The sequence below is a fragment of the Chenopodium quinoa genome, unplaced genomic scaffold (assembly GCF_001683475.1).
Source record: "Chenopodium quinoa cultivar QQ74 unplaced genomic scaffold, ASM168347v1, whole genome shotgun sequence".
NCBI classification, from domain to species: domain Eukaryota; kingdom Viridiplantae; phylum Streptophyta; class Magnoliopsida; order Caryophyllales; family Amaranthaceae; genus Chenopodium; species Chenopodium quinoa.
In genome coordinates this window covers 1886388-1909675 of record NW_018742904.1, presented here as the reverse complement: position 1 = coordinate 1909675, position 23288 = coordinate 1886388, and the positions used below count along the sequence as shown (strand labels likewise).

Genomic DNA, 23288 nt, shown 5'->3' with positions numbered 1-23288 from the left:
AGTCTTCATTTATCAAATTGGGAGGAATGTAGAGGCGTACATTGATGACATGATAGTCAAATCCAAGCTACAGACGGATCACCTTGTTGACCTCCTAGAAACATTCGCCACACTTAGGCGGCACAAGGTCATGCTCAATCCCAACAAGTGTGTCTTTGGTGTTGAGTCTGGGAAGTTTCTCGAATTTTTGATTGACCAAAGGGGGATAGAAGCCAACCTAGAGAAGATACAGGCGGTCATAGACATGAAGTCGCCCTGCACTGTCAAATAAGTTTAGAAGTTAACAGGTTGTCTAGCGTCATTGGGGAGATTCCTCAGCCGGTCAGGTGACAAGTGCCTCTATTTTTTCCAAACTATAAAAAAGAAGACTATGTTTGAATGGGGGGGCAGATGCTGAGGCGGCCTTTCAATAATTTAAAGAACACTTGCACTCTTCGCCAAGGCTTGTCAGCCCTTCACCAAAGGAAGTGTTATACATGTACTTAGCCATCTCAAATCATGCTCTCAATGTTGTTCTCCTTGCTGAAAGAGATGACACCCAGCTCCCGGTCTATTTCATCAGCCATGTCCTTCGAAATGCTGAACTACAGTACCCCATGGTTGAAAAGTTTGGCCTTGCTCTTTTCATGGCAGTCAAGAAGTTAAAACCTTACTTCTTGGCACATCCGATTGTGGTATACACAGACCAACCTATCAAGCGCCTAATGACAACCATGGAATCATCCGGCCGAATGATCAAATGGGTTATTGAAATTCAAAGTCTTGAAATCACTTTCGAACCAAGAAAGGCAGTGAAGGGATAGGCGTTTGTCGACTTCATTGTCGAAATGACAAGGCTGGCTGATCCGGAGAACCTTGATCAGATCTGGAAAGTATATGTGGACAGGAGCTCTACTATGAACGGCTGTGGTGCGGGCGTCATATGTTAGTTCCCTATAGGGGAAAAGTACGAATATGCACTACAGTTCAAGTTTCAGGCCTCAAATAATGAGGCGGATATGAAGCCCTACTAGCCGGCATCCGCAATGTAAGGCGGCTGGGGCGAGAAAGATTGCCGCTTGTTCTGATTTGCAATTGACCGTTAGCCAGTACCATGGTGACTATGAAGCCACCCATCCGGCCATGGTCAAATATTTGTAGGTGGTCAAAGAAGAGGTTGGGACACTTGATGAATTTCATCTAAGTCAAGTGCCCAGGTCAAAGAATAATCAGGGGGATGCTCTCTCTAAGCTGGCATCCTCCGCCTCTTGTGATACACCGCAGTCAGTCTTTTAGGAAGTTATGGAAAAAAGAAGTATTGAAGAAAATCCCATTGGAGTACTAGATCAAAGCTCAACCTGGATGGACAACATCCAGGCCTACTTGACGGACGACACTTAACCGGATGCATACCCGAGGTTGCAATGAAAAAACGTGCGGCAAATTTTGAAATCCATAATGGAGAACTTTTTAAGAAGGGTGTGTTCGATTATATGGCTGTTCATCCTATCAGTTTATTTCTTTCTTTTTTTTTTCTTCTCACGGTTGATGTATTTAAATTTCGATTATTTGCAATTATTTTGCTACCCTTGTGTTCGATTTTTTTTTTAATTATCTGAATAGTATGTGTTCGATAATATGCTATTTTTTTGCTTCATTTTATCAGTTTTATTTTCAATTAATTTTTGTAATTTTTTTTTTCAATTTTCCATGATTTATTGTAGATCCATGCAAAATGTGATCTGACTGTTGTGTTTTGCAGCTGATTATGTAATTTCAGAATTTCTAAATGAATTATGTGAATTGTAAATTAGTTTAGTATGTTTAAATTATGTAGAACAAAGCAATTGTGGATTAAATACTTATGTTCTAAAGTTTCTTTATATGTTCAAAAGTTTTTCAATCTATGTTCTAAAGTTATCTTACTATGTTCTAAAGAATATAATCAATTTTTTCGATTATTATTGGTATGTTGTTCAAACTTTTATTGCATGTGTTCTAAAATATCATTGCATATGTTCAGCTAGTCATTTTTATTTCTTTGTCCTGCTTATGCATAATTTACTTTTGAGATTTTTTTTTAGTTTTTAGTAATTTTGGTAGTTTAAAGCTTTTATATACATTAGCCTACAAGCTCAACGGGAGAGCATTGTGCAAATGCACATAAGATGTGGGTTCGAATCCCACGTAGGTTCTTTTGTAGAACATAGGAAAAAAATTTAGAATATAGGTAGAAAAATTTTATAACATAATAAATAATATAGAACACAAGAAAAAAAATTAGAATATAGGAAAAAATTTAGAACGTTGGAAAAAAATTTAGAACATAAGAAAAAATTTAGAATATAAGAAAAAAATTTAGAACATAGGAAAAATTTAGAACATAAGCAAACAAACATTTAGAACATAGGAAAAATAATTTAGAACATTGAAAAAATTTAGAACATAAGGGGAAAAAATAATTTAGAGCATAGGAAAAATTTAGAACATAACCTGAAAAAATAATATAGAATATAGGAAAAAAAATTTAGAACATAGGAAAAATTTAGAACATAAACAAACAAACATTTAGAACATATGAAAAATAATTTAGAACATAGGAAAAAATTTAGAACATAAACTAAAAAAATAATTTCGAACATAGGAAAAAATTTAAAATATAAGCTGAAAAAATAATTTAGAACATAGGAAAGAATTTATAACAAAGCTGAAAAAATAATTTAGAACATAGGAAAATTTTTAGAACAAAAGCTGAAAAAATAATATAGAATATAGGAAAATAAATTTAGAACATAGGAAAAATTTAGAACATAAACAAACAAACATTTAGAACATATGAAAAATAATTTAGAACATAGGAAAAAATTTAGGACATAAGCTGAAAAAATAATTTAGATTATAGGAAAAAATTTAGAACATAAGCTGAAAAAATAATATAAAATATAGGAAAAAAAAAATTGAACATAAGCTGAAAAAATAATTTAGAATATATGAAATAATTTAGAACATAAGCAGAAAAAATTTAGAACATAGGAAAACTTTAGAACATAAGCAGAAAAAGTTTAGAACATAAAGAAGGGTTCTTATAAGATTGGGTTCTTATATAAGGAGGGGTTCTTACCGGATGCCTCCCTTATATATTTCACCCTGCCACAGATGGGAAAACTGAGAGAACCATTTAAACCTTGGAAGACAAGTTGAGGGCTTGTTTTATAGATTTCCAAGGGAGATGGGAAGATAGCTTGGACTTAATTGAATTTTCCTATCATAATAGCTACCATGCAAGCATTGGCATGGCTCCATTTGAGACATTATATGGAAGGAAGTGTCGCAGTCGAGTCTGTTGGAACGACATAAGTGAAACAATGATTTTAGGGCCTCAAATGATCGAGGATACAGTAAATCAAGTAAAGGAGATTCAAGGTAAGATTCAAGCGGCGCAAGATCGCCAAAAGAGCTACGCGGATTTAAAGCGTAGGGAAGAAGAATTTGAAGTTGGTGAAAAAGTTTTATTAAAGGTGTCACCAATGAAAGGTGTAATGAGATTCAGAAAGAAAGGAAAGCTTAGCCCAAAGTATATTGGACCATATGAAATGTAACACCCCCAAATCTCCCTCTACGGAATATGCAGAAAATACGTATAAATACCGTAGAGATAGACTTGGACGTATTACCGCCGCGTGATAACGCAAGGCTTATACTTTAAAAATACTTTTGCAGCGGAAAATTCTTTATTCTTATTAATAAAACTTTAAATAAAACTTGTTCATAATTTGTGACACAAAAACGACTCCAACTTTTCCTAACCTAGATGAAATTCACGTGGACTCCCGTATGCATCAATCAACTTCCACCTTAAACATTCACCTGCTTACCATAAATGGTAAACAGGGCAAAGCCAAAACAAAAGCACGTATTAGCAAATTATGCTAAGTAGATTATGTGTAAGATAAGTAAAACATAATTTAAATCATTTAAGTTTAATTCAAAGAATTCCAATGCCATACTCATGTAAGAGCTTTTCCAATTCAATGCTTTCAAGACAAGTTTAAAACTCAATCGATTACGTTCCAAAACCATTTCCTCACTAAGTGTGCACACCCCCAAGTAGTTCACTTTATGAACAAAGGCCAATCTTGAGGAAAGGCTAGGTCATGCAAAGTCCATAGCCTTCTCTAATCCATTCCCTAAGTGGGATTCATAACCATATCGATTGATTGCTTAAAAGCACCTTTTAAAAAAATCCGTTATACTTGGACATTAATAAACATGTAAATCATTTTTAATCCAATCCTTTTACTAATTTTAATCGCAATTCAAAGCCCCTTTGATTAACAAAAATCATTAATTTCATGCCATCATAAAACACAATTTCATATACTACCTCCGATTTTTTTTTATGTGCAACTTTCAAGCATTTCACGGTTCACGAAGCAAAAGATTGATGGGCAAAGATTAATAAAAGTGAGTGGGTTTAATTAAAGGAGAAGGAGAGAGAAAGTGTGGCCACCCACATAGTATTTTGGTGGGAAAATCTGGCCAAAAGTACAAAGCCAAATTTTCCCACTCAATTAAATCTGCCAAACATTTCAAACCCAAAATTTGGTGCTCAATTTTTTTCCCCCCAATTTTTCAACAAAATCTGGCAGGCAAACTGAATTTTTTTTAAATTTCACTGGAGGCTATAAAATCAGCCTCCATTTCGATTTTGCCCCCAAAATCATAACATTAAACGAGGCTATAAAGGCAGCCTCCACTGTTGCACATTAATTCATTACATCCATTAATGTTAGAGCAAAAAACAGAGTTTCCTCCCAAAAAATTACAGAACTCTATTTCACCCCTACGGTTAGGTTAATTACAAACTAAGTACTCTGTTCAAACATTTACAAAAAAAGGCAGCTCTGCTGTCATTGAAGCACATCTGGGTCATCTTCATCTTCATCTTCACCCCAGCAAAAAACAGCAGGCCCCTCATCATCATCTCCCTGTGCTGATTAACACAAACACATGGCAGAGTATGGTGATTCTGTTTTTTTCGATGTCGAACACATACTAAATGAAGAAGAGCTAGCAGAGTTGTGGTTAGAAGAAGAAGAAGAAATGCAAGATGCAGGCTTTTGGGGGTTGATGGCTCACACATGCAACAACAACCACAACAAATGCAGGAGCAACCACAACAAATGCAGGAGCAGCCACAACAAATGCAACAACCCCAACAAATGCAACAACAAATTGTATGCAGGAAGCAACTTTCAATGCAAAAGAAAAGGCAAATTGTAGATGCAATATTGATGAAAATGAACAATGGCATATTACCTAGGGGTCACTTGAAGCAGTTATCAACTCAATTCAACGTACACAAATCAACAACAACAAGAATATTCACAGATTTAAAGAAACAGCTGGCAGAAGGGGACATGATTGATGTCAGGACTAAAAAAATTGGCAGAACAGGGAGAAAGCCAATGGACATTTCTGATGAAATTCTACAATCAGTCCCATTACATTTAAGGCAGACTGAAAGGAGCTATGCAGGAGCACTGAAGATCAGTCACAACACAGTTCACAATTTGAAGAGGAGAGGAAGGCTAAGAACACACACAACCTGCAACAAGCCAGCACTGTCATCAGACCATAAGGTGGCCAGACTTAGATGGATTTTGTCACACATAAATCCATTTACAGAAAATCAGGACCCCACATTTGTTGACATGAGGAATGTCATTCACTGTGATGAGAAGTGGTTCTACTTGAACCCTGATAAAAGGAGGTTCTATCTACTGCCAAGTGAGGAGGATCCTTACATGGCAGTTCAGTCAAGAAGATTCAAGCTGAAAGCCATGTTCATGGCAATTATAGGGAAGCCATTATATGGCATAGATGGAGAAATGTTACATGATGGGAAGTATGGCATCTTCCCATTCACTGTGCAGCAATTAGCATAGAAATCAAGCAAGAAAAGGCCAAGAGGGACTTTGGAAACTAAGGCACTACAGAATATAAACAGGGAAGTAATCAGGGAGATGTTGCTCACAAAAGTTATCCTAGCCATCAAGTCAAAGTGGCCAGAAAGTCTGGCCAAGGATGTGGTAATCCAATGGGACAATGCTAGGCCACACCAAGTTCCAAGGGATGCAGAGTTCATTGAAGCTACTACCACAAATGGCTTCAACATTCAATTTGTTTTTCAGCCAGCACAATCACCTGATTTGAATGTGCTTGATTTGGGGCTGTTTAGGTCTATACAGTCATTGCAATATCAGTCTTTTCCTAAAGACTTAGATGAGCTATGTCAAAAGGTAAAAGACTCATATGACACATTCAATCCAGAGGTTAACAAGTACATTTGGGTTACTTTGCAAAACTGCATGATTAAAATACTGAAGGCAGAGGGTGGTAACAAGTACAAGATTCCACATATGAACAAGAAAAAGCTTGAGAATATTGGCATTCTACCAGAAATAGTTGAAGTCCAGAAGGAGGTAGTAGTGGGGGCTGTGGAGTATCTAAACACCATGTTTAGGCCAGCCAATCAGGGCAATGAAGAAGTCACAGAAGAATTGGAGGTGGATGCAGATTAGGGGACTCCATACAAGAAAAAGACAACACATGTACTGCCACACATAACCACTGACCTATGTAAGTTTGTTTATTTGTGTTTTATTTCAAATGTTGAAGTACCAAGTGGTTAGGTGTATTTTGTTGAGTACAATTATCAAAACATGTAAGGCAGTATGTTGTAAAGTCTTTAGATTATGGTAGGTTCTTTTGTAATGTACTTTCTTAATTACTCAAAGTTATGTCTTTTGTACCCACATTTTAAATGGTATCAATGAATGACAAAGACAGACAATTGTTGGGGCCATTAAATCCATCAGAGGGGTTAATAGTCATTGTTGAATACTACACTAAGGCACAAGGATACCTCAACAACAACAGCATTATGCATGTTGTTGGAGCAATTCACTTGTGCTTAGTCAAATTCAATGGAGTCCCTTCATCATGTGGATTTGGGTAAGGTGAATGACAAATCATATTATGGGACTCATAACAAACCAGGACCTATTAACAGGGGACTCATTGTAAGGGACTCATAGTAAGGGACTGACTAGGCAGAAATGCTACATGTAGAAGATACCAGCCTCATCATTCATCAATCAAATCCACTCTGCAAATATCATACATCCCAGCCAACAACAACACAATGAACTCAACACAACCAACCTCAAACACAACCCAATTAAGTCCATGGCAGTCTACAACAACACAATCACCTACACACACCCAACACAACACAATACATAAGCCAACATAGTCCATGCAAATCAACATACATCCAAATCAGCAACAGCACAATGAACTCAACACAGCCAACCTCAACCACAACCCAATTAAGTCCATGGCAGTCTACAACAACACAATCACCTACACACACCCAACACAACACAATACATAAGCCAACAACATAAGAGAACAGGGAATTCATACAACATCATTAACCCAACTAAACCAACCATAGTATCCACACATGCATGAACCCATCAAATTACCAGTAGTACACAACAACAACCAAACAACACAGCAAAATAACATAACCAAGGGTAACACCAAAAACCCAAAAACCCATCATGCAACCAGATCTAGTCAAACATTCCCCCAACAACAACCAAACAACACAACAAACCAGTACAACACAACAAAAATAAAAAAATTAAGGTAAATTTTTAAAAAACAAAATAAAATAAAATAAAGAGTTAGGGTTAGGAACAGTTACGCAAGGATCAGTGCTCATCCTCCTCATCAGAGGAAAGCACGACGAATTGTCGGTCCGGCAACCCCCGAATACGGCTCAGAGCCACCCAGGCCGCCTTCCTACGTGGCCTAATCTTCTTCGGTGGCCTGGAAGGCACAGATCGGGCCTTGGGAGGGGGCGCAGCACTGCCATCCTCACTTTGGGACCCCAGATCTACACGAACAACATCAAAATCAAGCTTTTTGTGGCCACGGGACTCGCCTACACCCTCCTCCTTCGTTTTCTGCTCAGCCTCATCAATATTCTTCAGAACTTCCCCTAACGCCTTGAAAGTGGTCGGCGAACATAAGCTTGGCCCTTCTTCATGCGCGTATAGGCGACGGGGAAAATAATCGCCTATGTTCAGTTGATTGATGAGGGACTTTATAAGAGTGGCCTCGCTTTTGTCGTCGGTGCCAATGTAGGCATCAACTAGTGGATCAAGGTCATTCAGGGGAATGGTGGCATCTGGTTTCCGAATCAAAGGTGAGGAATAGGGAGATGTCATGATGTAAACCGGAGAGATTAGCGAAAGAAATGAGGAAGGCGACAGAGAGGAGGAAGGAGAAAGGCGAAAGAAAGGATGAAGATGAGGAACCAGATCTAGGGTTCTTCAGAAGAAGAGTCTAGATCGATTTGAATTAGGTGGTTGAGAAGATGAAGAGTTGTGTCAGATGGAAGGAGTAAATGGAGGGAGTTATTAGATTAGGGTAATGTAGGTTAATGGAGTTAAGTGTGAGTTATGGGTAATAAGGGGTAAAAGATTAAAAATATGAATTGTTAATTAAGGGTAATATAGTAATTTTCAGTGTTTTTTTTTACCCAAAATGGATATAAAAGAGAAAGTTGCACATAATAGTGAGCGGACTAAAATGGCAAAAGTTGCACATAAAAAAACCGGAGGTAATAGTAAAACATAATTTCATACGGCACATAATTTCATAAGAACTATATTAAAACATAATTTCATAGTCAACTTTCGAAGGTATCAAACCACATAACGTACCTTAATTCCGAATATCAATCAACACTTCGCACTTTTAAAGTTCAATCACGAATACACCTTGCAATTAACATAACCATACGGTTATCACAACATCTTTAGACATAAACCCAAATCTAATGTGCATGGACTATAAAACTCTTTTAAAAATAATACTATAAAATTATTACTGTGAAATAGGTAATTATATTTTAGAAAACTAACCATGAAGAAAATAAAGGAATAAGATTAAAGGAAATTGAATTTGCGTTGGAAAGGATAGGCAGAACTTGCAGAGGTCATAACTCCTTTGATATAACTCCAAATTGGGTGAATCTTGAGCCTAACCTCAAGGATTTTTTGAGAGGAATAATTTTCTGTGAAATAGAAAAATCCAAAAACTGACCAGAAGTGCCTGAAAATTGGCTCCAAAGATATACGGGTAAATTTTCTTTTAGAAAAGAGGAAAAGAAAAATAGGAAAAGTTTGAGGGAAAAGAAGAGTAAAAGAAAAGAAGTGAATCGAGTTTTTAGTGTGAAGAATATGAGAGGTATGAGGGGGTATTTATAGGTGTTTAGGTGATGGGTTTATGACAATTTAGGGTTTATGATTTATGGAAGTTTTGAAGAATAGAAACTAGGGTTTTAAATGTATGGAAGGATATTTGTTTTATTTGATCATGAAATTTAATTTGGTAGGTTTTGAGCTTGGAGTGCAAGTATAGAATAGGATCAAATAATTTTTAGATTTAAGAATAGAAATAAGGAAATTTAAAGGATTTTATTTTTAATAAAATAAATTAAAAATCCTTTAGAAAATTCATGAGTGGCCGAAAATATTGAGCTAAATATTGTTCAATATTTTCGGTCCTCTTATGTTAGTTTAGGGATTTTGTAAAATAAGTTATTTGTCTAAAATTAATGATTCAATAAAGTTTATAATTTTTGGAAGAATAAAAATCAATTTTCTTACTAAATTATTGGGGTGGCCGAAAATATGGCCTATAATAATTAATTAAATCAGATTTTTATTATGTAAAATAAAAATACCATTTGATTAGTTTAGGAAATTATTTTATTAAATAAAAGTAATTAGTTTAGCAAGATATTAAATAAAAATCAGATTTTTATTATGAAAAATCCGAAAATAACATTTAATTAGTTTAGAAAATTAATATATTCCATGAAAATAATTTACTTAGAAGGATATTAAATAAAATCAGATTTTTATTTTGTAAAAATCCGAAAATAACATTTATTTAGTTTATTTTATGAAAATAAATAAAATTAGATTTTCATTATGAAAAATCCTAAAATATCATTAGTTTAGGAAAATAATTTTATTAATTTATAGGTATATTTCCTAAAAATAATTAATTTGGAAAGGTATTAAAACAATTAAGATTTTTTTTATATGAAATCCGAAAATACAATTTAATTAGTTTAAGGAAATTAATTTAATTAATTTATTTTAACCGAATTAATATAATTTCGGTTTATCTATTTAATTTTTGAGAAATCAAAAATACTATTTATAACATAGGTATAAAATAGTTTCATTTATTAGATTATCCATTTTAATTAGTTTTGTAAAATAATAAGACAAATGATTTAGGCGCCAAAATTTAAATATCATTTTGGCTCCAAAACTAAAATACTCTTTAGAAAATAATTATTTTAGAAAAATACGTCAAAATACGAGACTAAAATACCTTTCAAAAATACGGGGTATTACATGAAACATTGCAAAAGATAGGCAAAGTAGCTTACAAGCTAGCCTTACCTATGGAGCTAAGTAAAGTGCATGATGTATTTCATGTATCTTAGTTGAGAAGGTATATCCCTGATAAGTCACATGTGCTACAACCTGAAACTATTGAGTTAGATCAAAGCTTAACTTATGAAGAAAAACTTGTCAAGATTCTTGACAGTAAAGTGCGTAGTACAAGCAATAAGGAAGTTAAGATTGTTAAAGTGCTATGGTCTAACCAAGAGTATGAAGAAGCACCTTGGGAAGCCGAGGATGAGATGAAAAAGAAGTATCCCGAGTTGTTTGAGGTATGTTGAGTTACGGGGACGTAACTCGTGCTCTTTAAGGGGGGTAGAATGCGGTAGATTTCGTGTTTTTTCCTATATTTTTAGTTATTTTAGTGCTTTTTGCACATTTTTAACGGTTATTTTGAGTAATTTTGTTTTCAAAGAGATGTTAAAGGCAAAAGTACGACAAAAGAGTACAACAATATTACACAAAGTGAGGAAAAAAGTTTGAATTTCGTTACCCAAGTTTCGGGACGAAACTTTTCTTAAGGGGGGTAGACTGTAATACCCCGTATTTTTATACGTAATACTAGTTTGACTAGGAAAGGGGATTATTAAGGGTAGTAAAGGAATTTTAAGTAGAAGGGATATTAAGATGGGGTATAAATATCCATCATAAGCCTAAGGTGAAGTGCACCCAAAGGTAAACTCTCTCTCCTCTTATTTTCTTTTCTCCTTAATTTTTCCCCTTCCCCTTTATTTTAATTTTTATTTTTTTTAATCACCCACACACCACCACACACGGCCGGCGCCACCACCACACGCCACCATTGGATGGCGGCCACCACCACCGGTGCACACCAGCAGCGGCGACCACCACCACCGGTGCACACCAGCAGCTGCGACCACCACCACCGGTGCACACCAGCAGCGGCGACCACCACCACCGGTGCACACCAGCAGCGGCGACCACCACCACCAGTGCACACCAGCAGCGGCGGCCACCAGGCGGGCGCGCGGCAGCCGCCTAGCCATGGTGGTTCGTCCGCCATGTTTTTGAAAAAAAAAATTTATTTGTTTTTGTTTTAATTAAATCTAACCTAAATCTAATTATTGTTTTTAGGTTTTGTGATGATTTAAGGATGTTTAATGATAAGTATTTTGTATATAAATTTTCAGATTTAGTTTTTAATTAAAAAGACCCAAATTGAAAACCCTAAGTTTCTAAATTAATTATATGTTGATGGAATTTGATTGTAGGTAATCTAAATTATTGAAATAGGTGTGTGAAAACACAATTACATCAATTTTAATGGTTTAATAAAGCTGGAATTTTTATTTAAAGGTTGTTATTAGGTTTCTTGAAAGGGTTTTTAATTACCCATTAATTGGGAATAAAAGTAAGGGTTTTAAATAAAATTTCATATTTATTTTAGAGGGTTTATGAGTGATTTAAAGAGTTGTATATTGCTGGAAATTTGTGTGAAATAGGTATTAATACTTCTTTATAATTTTGGTTTTGTAGGAGACTTCCAAGTGATTGACTTTATTTAGTCGTGGCGATTTTGAGATCATATTCATTCGCGTACTTAGTAATTGATTGAGTATGTAGAAGCATATTAGGCTTTGTTTAATTAATTCCAAGTAGAATCATGATAGGTGTTGGTTGGAATTTGTTGATTGGATTGATGTTGGTGAATGATTTGTGATGTATGAATTATTTATGGTGAATTGGTGATTGGAATTAATTATATTGGCATGTATGATATGAACCACACTTTTATATTGGCATGTTGGATATGAACCACACTTTTATTAAATGTTTAATTTGGTTGAGAATATGAAAAGGGAATTTTATGATGGTTCATATAATTTTTATTGATGTTATAAGCATGAGGAAGGACCTATTTAAGTGTCTTTCTACACGAAGATTAAATTATATTGTAGTGCCTATGTGCACTTAAGGTGTTTCTAACATCGAGTGATAGGATTTGTGGCGCATTATGCGTTTAAGGTGTTATTTAACACCGAGGTAGTTTAAAAATGATTCAACATTAAATTTATGTGGTTACTAATTTATTCAATAATTAAATTGGTATGTTTGATTGCTTGAATGAAGATAATGTTTGATTGTGCTATGGTTTGAGAGTCATCACCAAGTATAGTAATATGTAAAGCAACGTAAAGTGAAAGAGATTATGCACCAAAACTCTTGGAATGTTATACCTTGAGTATGAACATATGGGGGGAGTTATGCGACTTTATATTTGACCATAACTTCTACTGGGAGTACATGACGCTATATTTTCCTTTTTATTATGCGCAGGAATCCCGCCAGTTACGAGTGTTTTATTTTATACTTTCACGGTTAGCTCCCATGTTAGTACCCCTTTATTGGGGCAGGTTAGGGGGAAACCCGTTCGATGCGTAATCAAAATTAAATGGACATTGGTATTTGTCTAGTTGGGTGTTGAGTGTCTTGTATGCTTGTTTTACGGGTGCAACTCGGTAAGTTGTGTGTTGATAGGATGAAAGCATGTTAGTGTGTTTTATTACGCTTATGTACTCAGCATTGCTGATTGTGTGTTTGCATGTTTATTTGGCCTTATCTTTACCTTGGCCCTACGATGACCCATTTGTAATGGCGAGCAGTGGGGACAAGTAGAGAGAAGCTTTTTAAGTGATGAAGCATTTGCATGATGGGGATGAGTGAAGAGCGAATCATGCTTAGTTCCTATAGGAATATGATGTGTTTAATTGCTTTGAATATTATATGTTTTATTGTTCTCATGAGACTAACGCAAAGGTTTTCAGTATATTTTGTTTTGAGGGCCTACAATGGTTTCAAGTTATAAGTTGACCTTGTTCGACTTTACTTTCGTTCGGTTTGACCTTTTAAGTTGACTTGTTTTTAAATGGTTTTAAAAGGTAGTCTTCCGATGTGTGTCTTTGATAGTTTCCTTAGCCGTTTTCACGGTGGCGGTAATGTCTTAGATTTTCCTATTTCGTATTTTAAACGTGGCAAAACAGGTATTTTAAAGAAAAGGAATTTCTAGGGTGTTACAAAGTGGTATCTGGGAGCATTGGTTAAAATTTTTATTACCACTAAAGCCAAAAACATTTTTTAAACTGTTTTGTTTTAAACTTGGCCTAGTACTTATTTAATTAAGTTATTTTAAAGAAAGTTATTTTCACTTATTTTAATCTTTGAAAACCGAAAAATTTATTATTTTTCCTAATTTGTTTTATGTGGCCGAAAGTTTGGGCATTGTTCGGAAATTATTTTCGAAAATTAATTTTAAAAGAGAAGTTAAAAATATTTTTGGTTTGTTCATTTTGCAGGAAAGCAAGGATTGAGATAAGTATTATGTGTTAAAAGCTTTTAAAAGCATGTTGGTGAGCTTGGGGTAGGAAAGAATTTGGGCATATAAGTTAGAAATAATCATGTTCTTGTGTGCATTAATTGTAGGTTGTGATGTTTGATCATGTGGATTGATTAATTGGAAGCAATGTGATTATATGATTAGAATAGGTGAAATTGTTTGATTGAACATTGAACCTAATTCATGCAAGAACTGTATTGTTTCTATTTCCTTTGGGAAGGGAATTCCCTGTCTAAACATTTTCCTTTACAGGATGTTAATTCTTCCTAGCAAATTTTCCTAAACTGGTACTCTAATCAAGAAAGACTATGAACATCCATTTGACTATGTCAACAAAATTCAATTCTATTGTGCCCACATGAGCAATGCCTTAGGAACAAGCACTATTGTTTCGGGGTTTTCTGGTGTCCCTTGGGAGAGTTACAACTTCGAGGCTGGAACCAAGTGCCTGCACCTGCAAAATAACGGAGACTCTTGGGTTGGAAGCTCCGCCTCCAACGATCAAGTTAGTGAATGAAGGAGTTGTAATGCGGAATGTAAATAGGTGCCGGATGCTAGGACGGGTCTAGCAGGCGGTACCGAGTGGTGTGTGATTGTCTTGGGATTTGTGCAATCCATGTGTTTCTTGTGAACAGTCTCTGTCATTAATTAGCATTTATGACAGTATTTATAGCATTGGGAACCGTGCCAGGTTCTAGGGTTTTTGGCCAACCCTAGGACTGACTGGGCTTTCTTGGGATTTGGGCCCAATCTGGTACCGGTTTAGGCAAGGCTGAAGGGCCACCTGGCACAGCATAGGAAGTCCATGGTAGACCAGCTGAAGTGTGCCACGTGGCAGGCCCTGATAAGTCCAACTGAGTGACACTTGTCAGGACCTGATTGGTCCACATGGCGAGGTGTGATAGGGTGGGAAAATCCTTCTAATCATTTTCCCCTCACAGGTGGCACGTGACCTGGCACGTGTGACCTGTGAAAAGCGTCGCCCAATGGGGAGGCGACAGGTGTCGATGGATAGCTTGGCCGAGTATTTTCCCGCCCAAGTTTTTGAATTTGAATGTTCTTCTGCTCTTTCTTTCCCTATAAATAGGGCTGGTCAACAAGTCTTTTGTTCACATTTGTTCACATTGCTTCTGAAAAGAGATCTCTCGGACCCCAGCTACGGAGCAGTCGTACCCCGCCGCTTACTTTCTTCTCGGACGCCTACTTTCAGTCTACTTCAACTTTCATCTTCAGGTAAACATCCATTCTTTGAATCTTTTTCCTCTTTTATTTTACAAAGTATGGTGTCTCAAAGGCACTCGGCACGACCTAGGTTGCTGATCAGTCGGTCACCTGGGATGGCTGAATCTAGGACTAGGAGTGCCGACTCCACCTTTCTAGAACCGCCCCTGTCCTTTGCACAGCGTCCGACTGTTTCCATGTCTGTGCAGGACACCATGGCAAGAATCAAGAGAACTGCCCGAGTAACTAATTCAGACGGCTCTTATACACATTATGACCTTCCAGACCATAGATCTGGTACCCCAAGCACACCTGGCGACTCAATTTTAAATGACACTGGGGAGTCGTCTCTTGAGAAGGAGACGACCCCTGCTGAACCCTCTCAACCCCTAAACGAAACTGAGGGTCGTCTTCTGAAGAAGAGGCGGCTCCAACCGAAACTTTACAACCAAATGACTCGTCGGACTTTAGCGACGAGTCGGACGCCAGTAGCGAGAGCCAGAACTCTCTCGACTCTGAAGAGCTGTATTCAAGGATTCACGCAGCTAGAGAGTCTTTAAGTGTGTCAATGGGGGAGAACTGGGCCGAGCCCATGGCTTTTAACCGAGACGCCTACGCCCCTTATTTTCATCATATGCCCGAGGGGAGGCGGAAGATCATGAAGGAGAAATTTGGAGAATTTATCTCCAAGCACGTAATGGGGAACGACTACCTTGTGTCGGTCCCTGATGTAGAGGACACTGTAGTTTGGCCGTCTGGTGCCAGCTATGGGCCTCAGTGTTTTGGTTGCTACGAGGCGGCTATTAAAGCCGGCCTCCGATTTCCTCTTCACCCGACCGTCGAGGCCATTTGAGACGGGTACCAGATTGGGCTGTGGCAGCTGGCCCCCAATTCTTGGTTCAACATACTCGGCTATGTGGCCGGGTGCAAAATGCATAAAGTAGACGCCAGTTTCGAGGCGTTTGCTCAAATGAATTACCTCAGTCGGACTCCAAAAGCAACGGGGTCCGGCTGGTATCAGCTGACATCCCATAGGGGATATGTGATGGCCCAGGGCAAGGAGAACAAGTGGAAGGACTGGCGGTCCACCTTCTACATCATTGAATGCCCTGACAAGGCCAAAAATGTTAAGTACAATAGGTGGAATAGGGATCCACCCTTCTTAGCCGGCAAGGAGCTGCCGCCTGTTCCCCCAATGTCAAGCGTGAAATTCTGGACCGCTGGCTTGTTCAAAGCTGATATTCAGGCGGACCCTGAATCGGGGAAAAAGATCTTCGTCCCCCAAAAATACGTTTCTAAACACACTTGGTTGTATGATGGGACATACTTGGCTGCCTATGACCTTAGTACAAAAATGTCCGAAGGTAGCTTACCGACTGCTTTTGTATTGACTTTATCACTTGTTTAGTTTTCTAACTCTTGGTTGTTTGATGCAGCTGAAGCAATGGAGAAGGTCACAGCCTCAAAAAGGTCAGCCGCTCAATACCGCTCGGTAATTTTGGGCAAGCGCCCAACGGGAGAGTCGCCCGCCAATCAATCGGCTGGGGTGAGATTTTGATGATTCCAGGCAATTTCTTTGTCTTTCATTTTTCAGTAAACCCTACTGACTGACTGTGATGCTTGCTTGGAGGACCAGTCGACCCCTCAACCGCCTCCTGAGAAGGCCAGGAAGCAGGCGGGAGGGGACACGAGCACCCCTCTTCGTCCTCGAAAGCATGTGGCGACCAAACCTGGGTCGTCCCCTGCCGCCAACCTCCCTTTTGAAAAGAACAAAGACAAGGCCAAGCTGCCGCAGGAGAAAAGGGACAGGAGGCCTCAGGAGAAAAGGAAGGAGGGGCTTCTGAAGGTAACCTCATTTTCACGAATTCTTTGAAAGCTTCTTTAACTTTGTCAGTCGGCTATTAACCACCCGCCACTTTTTGCAGGCGCTCATCCTACTCGGTCAGACATTGCTGCCATAGCAAAGACTATGCTGCAGACCGTCCCTTCCCAAGAGAAGGAAACGGTTAGAGGGTTCGACACCCTTAACCTGGATGGCATCGTCGCCCTGTTGGCCGAGGTATCTTTAAGTTTTTACAAACTCTTTGCTTCATTTTGAGAGACGACCCTTCAGCTGACCGACTGTTCTTCTGTTTTTAATCAGTCGATGTTGCGGGTGCATGGTCTCCGTCGGCCCATCCAAGAAAAGAACAAAGAGGTAAAAATTGCCAAAGAGCACGCCGCCTCCACCATAGACAAGGCTATGTTTTCTATCTTTCAAAATGAAGTCCTGACGAATGATATATTGCTTTCGCAGGCGACTGCTAATCAGCAAGTCAAAGCTGATTTGGAGGTGGCAAGAAATAGGATCACTGAGCTCCGACTCCAAATTGATCAGTTTAAGGGGAAGGCCGAGGCCCATGACGAGGCTGTGAAGGCGGCGGAGGACTTGAAGAAGCGCCTGGCCAACCAGGAGAAGCAGCTGGCCCAAAAATATAGGTCGAGGTTTGAAGAAGAGAAGAAGGCTTTGGTTGCTGACATGATGGAGGGCTATAATTCCATCATGAAAATGACCTGGACCAACCTCTATCCAAACATCGACTACTCTACATGGGAGGACCAGTTTGCCGCCTGCACTCGCGAGCATGACGAGGCGGTCATGGGAGGGGGCGACGACCAGGAGGAGTCCGAGTCTTCTTCTTCTTCTGAAGAGGAAGTGGCGGTTGCTGGGGATGAAGGGGAATCTTCAAAAAAGACGCCTGAACAGGAGCAGGAAACTGTTCAGAGCAATCAAGTGCCCCCTCCCCAGCAAGAGAAGACGGCTGCTGAAGGCGAGGTCCCTCCAACTGTTTAAGCTTTTATATATTCAAACTTGATCCGGCCTGTGTGCCGTGACTTTTGTATCTTGGCCAAGGGGCCGGGGCTTCTGAATATTTTGCCAGCTTGTCTGGTTTTAACTTAACTTTGCCAGCTTGTTTGGCTTTAATTTGATATGATTTGGCGACTGTTGAGCCGTCTTTTGCTGTTACCTATGCTGTTGTCTTTTGATTTTTGTTTTTGTTGAATTTGCCAAACATTTTGCATGTCGTGACTTAATAGCCGCTTGTATGGCGTATCCATGTTAAAATTTTTAGCTAAACTGTTGGATCCTAATACCGACTGCCCTTGCCCCTGGATGACTAGGTTACTTCTTGAAAAGAGAGTAACTAGTCGGCTATAGACAGTCGGATCCCAGTAGCAAACATAACTAGTCTTGAATGAAATGCACTTAGTCACAGTGTTAAGGTACCGACTGAATTAACCAACTTAGAGTGCATTTCAAGTCACAGGGGTCGCCTAGTTCTTAGAGAACAGTCGGCTAGTCGCTGTTTTATTAATTGTCGTAATTTCCTTGGTATGTTTACGAGAAACATAGTAGGATGCTTGTTGTTTGGACGACTGACAATTCACACAGATGTGTCAGTCGTCGCTATGATCGGTCGGTGTATACCGAGAGGTCCTTCTGAGTTTATAAGGTTTGTTTAGTTTTTCTTAGTGGGAATATTCGTTTGAGTGCCTTTATACCAAAGACCAGACGGACTTCTCAAACTTTTATGATTCCGGACCAAGTATGAGGGAGCAACTATGGGTCAACTATGTTGTTAACCAATCGTGGTTGCTATTAATCCTGAGTAGTAGAGGTATCAGTCGTCAATGGCCGACTAATCCCCTTGATTTGTCAATTTTTGTTGACTATTAACTCAGGGGGCGCCTCCTGTACTTATCCCAAGTAATACAGGCGGCTATCCGACGCAAATGTCAACTGTTGACACTTTAAGAAAGTGTTGAGTTATCTTTGTCTCAAAACGAATACGTTGTCCTTGGGGAGAGCCGTATAGGGGTCGTGTAAATAGTTTATAGAGCATTATTCCACCCAAATGGGAGTTGCTCTCAGCGACGAATCTCATCCAAATGGCATGTCGTCGGACGCCTGTTATTTATTGGGACAGGTCGTATTAATTTAAAAATTAAGCGTAATCAAGCGGCTTGGTGCCTGGGTTGATTAGCCGTATGGTGGGCAAACAGGCGTTCCCTTTAGTAAATATGAGTTGGGGGGTATCCGTCTGTCTTGGGACAGGCGGAGTGTACTCCTTTTTGAAACATATGAAAAGAAGGTAAACTTGGAACTTTCATTAGTAAACTTGAAATAATTACATCAAAAGTAATATTTTTTCAGATTGTCTACATTCCAAGTCCTAGGCAGGGGTTGGCCCTCTGGAGTTTCCAGACGGTAGGTGTCGTTCCTGACCTCCTCATAGATTCGGCAGGGTCCTTCCCAGTTAGGAGTTAGCTTTCCCAACTCGTTGGCCCTGGCGACTGATTCCATCTTCCTTAGTACAAAGTCCCCTACTTTGAGTGGGTGCTTGTGTACTCTTCAGTTGTAGATTCGAGTCATTCTCAGGCGGTATATTTCATGGCGTAGGGCAGCATTGCCCCTACGTTCTGGGAGGGAATCCAATGCCAGGCGCATTGCTTCCCAATTTGCATCTTTATCATACAGCATAACTCGGAGAATCGGCTCGTAGTGCTCAATGGGTAGGACAGCTTCTGCCCCATATGTTAGGAGGAAAGGTGTTTTTCCAGTCGCTCCTTTTTCAGTCGTCCTTATGGACCAGAGAACATGTGGTAGTTCGTCTGCCCATAGGCCGCCTGCTTTTTCAATCTTCTTCTTTATACCGTTTGAGATGATTTTGTTGAATGCCTCAACCTGGCCGTTTGCTTGTGGCCGACCGACTGATGCAAAGAAATAGGCAATGCCTTGATCTCTCAACCAAGTTTTGGGAACAGGCGTCTCAAACTGGGGACCATTGTCAAAAACCATGGACATAGGAACTCCAAAATGAGTGATCACATTTCTCCAAATGAAGGAGATTACATCCTTGGTCTTGATGCCTCTGACTGCCTCGGCCTCCACCCATTTGGTGAAGTAGTCGACTGCTACCAGTATGTACCTCCTGCCGCCTGATGCAGGCGTATAGGGTCCTAGTATATCCATGCCCCACTTAGCAAATGGAATTGGGCTGTGGAAAGCCATTAGATCTGTAGCTAGACGATGAATTAACTTGCCAAACCTTTGGCACTTGTCACACCTTTTAACCAGATCCATGGAGTCTGCCTCCAGAGTCGGCTAGAAATACCCTTGCCGCCTCACTATCCGAGCAAGCGACCTACTGCCTATGTGAGAGACGCAATATCCAGAGTGTAGGTCTTCTAGGACCTCTCGCCCTTTCTCTGGGGTAACACATTTCAAGAAGGGTTGAAGGTACCCTCTCTTGTAGAATTCCCCTTTTACCATTTCAAAACTGGACGCTCACTTTTTCAGTGAGGCCGCCTGATGATGATCATCCGGCAAGGTGCCGTCTGTTAGGTATGCCCTGATTGGGTCCATCCATGTTGAACTTCTATCAAGGATTGCAATGTTGTTTTCCTCAATACTCCGTTTTTCCATTACCTCCCAAAATACAGTTCTAGGGGTGTCGCATGAGGCCGAGGATGCAAGTTTGGACAAGGCATCCGCCTGGTTATTCTCGGACCTTGGGACCTGAGTTAACTGGAAATCTTCAAGCGAGCTTGCAGCCTGTTTCACTGCTTCTAGGTACTTAACCATAGCTAGATGAGTCGATTCATAATCCCCATTATATTGGCTGACTATGAGTTGTGAATCGGAACAGGCGGCTATCTTTTTTCCCCGGCTACTTTGCACATGCGGATACCAGCCAAAAGGGCTTCATACTCGGCTTCGTTGTTTGATGAATGAAACTTGAAACGAAGCGCATATTCATACCTGTCGCCCTCTGGCGACTGACATACAATACCTGCCCCACAGCCATTCGATGTGGAACTCCCATCCACATAGACTTTCTAGAGTTGATCAATTTCCTCACAATCGGGTGGCCGGGTCATTTCAACTATAAAGTCCGCGAAGGCTTACCCCTTCACAGCTTTCCTTGGCTCAAACGTGACCTCGAGGCTTTGGATCTCAATTGCCCACTTGATCATTCGTCCTGACGACTCCATGGTCGTCAGGGGCCGTTTGATTGGCTGGTCCGTGTATATGACCACCGGATGTGCCAGGAAATAAGGCTTCAATTTCTTTACTGCCATGTAGAGGGCGAGTCCAAATTTCTCCACCAGTGGGTACCTCAACTCTGCATTCTTCAAGACATGACTGACAAAGTAGACTTGGAGTTGGCAGCCGTCTCTTTCAGCTTAGAGGACGGCGCTTAAAGCATGATCTAATGCTGCGAGATACATGTAAAGTACTTCTTTTGGAAAAGGGATAACTAGCCTCGGCAGGGAGTGCAGGTATTCTTTCACCTTCTGGAAGGCCGACTCAGCATCCGACCCCCATTCAAATTTCACTTTCTTTCTTATTGCCTGAAAAAGTAGAGGCACTAGTCGCCTGCCCGACTGAGAAACCTTCCGAGAGCTGCGAGGCAGCCTGTTAGCCTTTGTACCTCTCGAACGGTACGAGGCGACTGCATGTCAATGACCGCCTGTACCTTGTCAGGATTTGCCTCTATTCCCCTTTGATTTATCCGAAATCCGAGAAACTTCCCAGAATCAACTCCAAAGACACACTTTTTTGAATTAAGCATGACTCGGTGCCGCCTGAGTGTGGCGAATGTTTCTCGGAGGTCGGCCAGATGATTTGTTTGGAGTTTTGACTTTACAATCATATCATCAATGTACGCCTCCACATTTCTTCCAATTTGTTCAAAAAACACAGTGTTTATCATTCTTTGGAAGGTTGCCGGGGAGTTCTTCAGATCAAACGGCATGAACGTGTAACAATAGAGTCCCTGCTCTGTGACAAAGGCAGTTTTCTCTTGATCTTTTTTCCACAGAGGGATCTGGTGAAATCCTGAGTAGGCGTCCATGAAGCTCATGAAGGCATGGCCGGCTGTTGAGTCGACCAAGCTGTCGATCTTTGGCAAAGGATAACTGTCTTTCAGACATGCCTTGTTTAAAACAGTGTAGTCCACACACATGCGCCAAGAACCATTCGGCTTTTTGACTAGCACAACATTTGCAACCCATTCTGGGTAGAAACACTACCAAATGTAACCTGCATCAAGTAACTTTTTTACCTCGGCGGCGGCCGCCTGGTTTCTTTCTTCACCATGATGCCTTTTCTTCTGTCGTACCAGCTTCTTTTTAGGGTCGATAGCTAGCTTGTGTACCGCCAGGTCTGGACTGATTCCTGGCATCTCATGTACTTCAAATGCGAAAATGTCCTGGAAATCTTTCAATAGTTGGCGAAGATCATCACCAAGCTCAGTCAGAGCAGTCGTCCCCACCTTAACAGTTCGGTCTAGAAGACTGTCATAAAGGGAGACATCTACGTGCTCCCCAGCTGGCTGAGGGCGGAACTCATCCAGCCGCTCCTCAGCCAGTGATTGCTATTGTTTACGTTTTTTCTTGACTTTCGCCTCGGAGGCTTTTCTCTTCCTGCCGCCTGCCTCTTGGGCAGACGCTTCTTCTATGGCTTTTCCAGTTGGGCCGTCTAAAGTTACCGTTGTTTTAATGTCAGTGAGGTAACATTCTCTGGCCATTCTCTGGTCTCCCCATATGGAACCGAATATTTTGTCAACCTTCTCAAACTTGAGCAACATCAGGGATGGAATGATAACTGCTTTAGAGTCATTAAGGGTGGGGCGCCCAAGGATCATGTTGTAGGCAGTAAGCTCTTCCACAACTAGGAAACGAATGACCATGTGGCGGCCCTCGCCTTTTTCACCCAAACGGACGGGCAAGTCAACTTGAACAATTGGATGGACGACTCCCCCTCTAAATCCTACGAGAGGATGGGAAACAGGCTGTATACTCTCAAGCCCTGTACTTGAGCTTGGTCAAGCACTTATGGTTGATGAGGTCCGACGAAATTCCTGTATCAATAAGTATCCTGCCGACTCTTTGATTGGCCACTTTACACTCGATGACAATTGGATCGTCATGTGGTCATCGGACACCACCCGAGTCTTTCTCAGAAATAATAACCTCGGGAAACGAGTTACCAGAGGTCTCGCCCTGATTAACAGAGTTAACATCCAGTTGTCTGATGTTATCCTTGTTTCCCCGAACAGTCGGGCCTCCCCCTGCATAGCCGCCTGCTATTGTATAGATGGCAGCTTCATTAGTGTCAGAGCTGT

At 40.0% G+C, this 23288-nt stretch overlaps 1 protein-coding gene across 1 annotated transcript; it reads left to right on the top strand.

Annotated features, from left to right (window-relative positions):
* The first annotated feature begins 5120 nt into the window (after nt 1-5120).
* Nucleotides 5121-5927, top strand: LOC110727408 (bromodomain-containing protein DDB_G0280777-like). The gene has a single exon (XM_021906971.1). The coding sequence runs from the start codon at nt 5121-5123 to the stop codon at nt 5925-5927; it is 807 nt and encodes a 268-aa protein (XP_021762663.1).
* The last annotated feature ends 17361 nt before the right edge of the window (nt 5928-23288 follow it).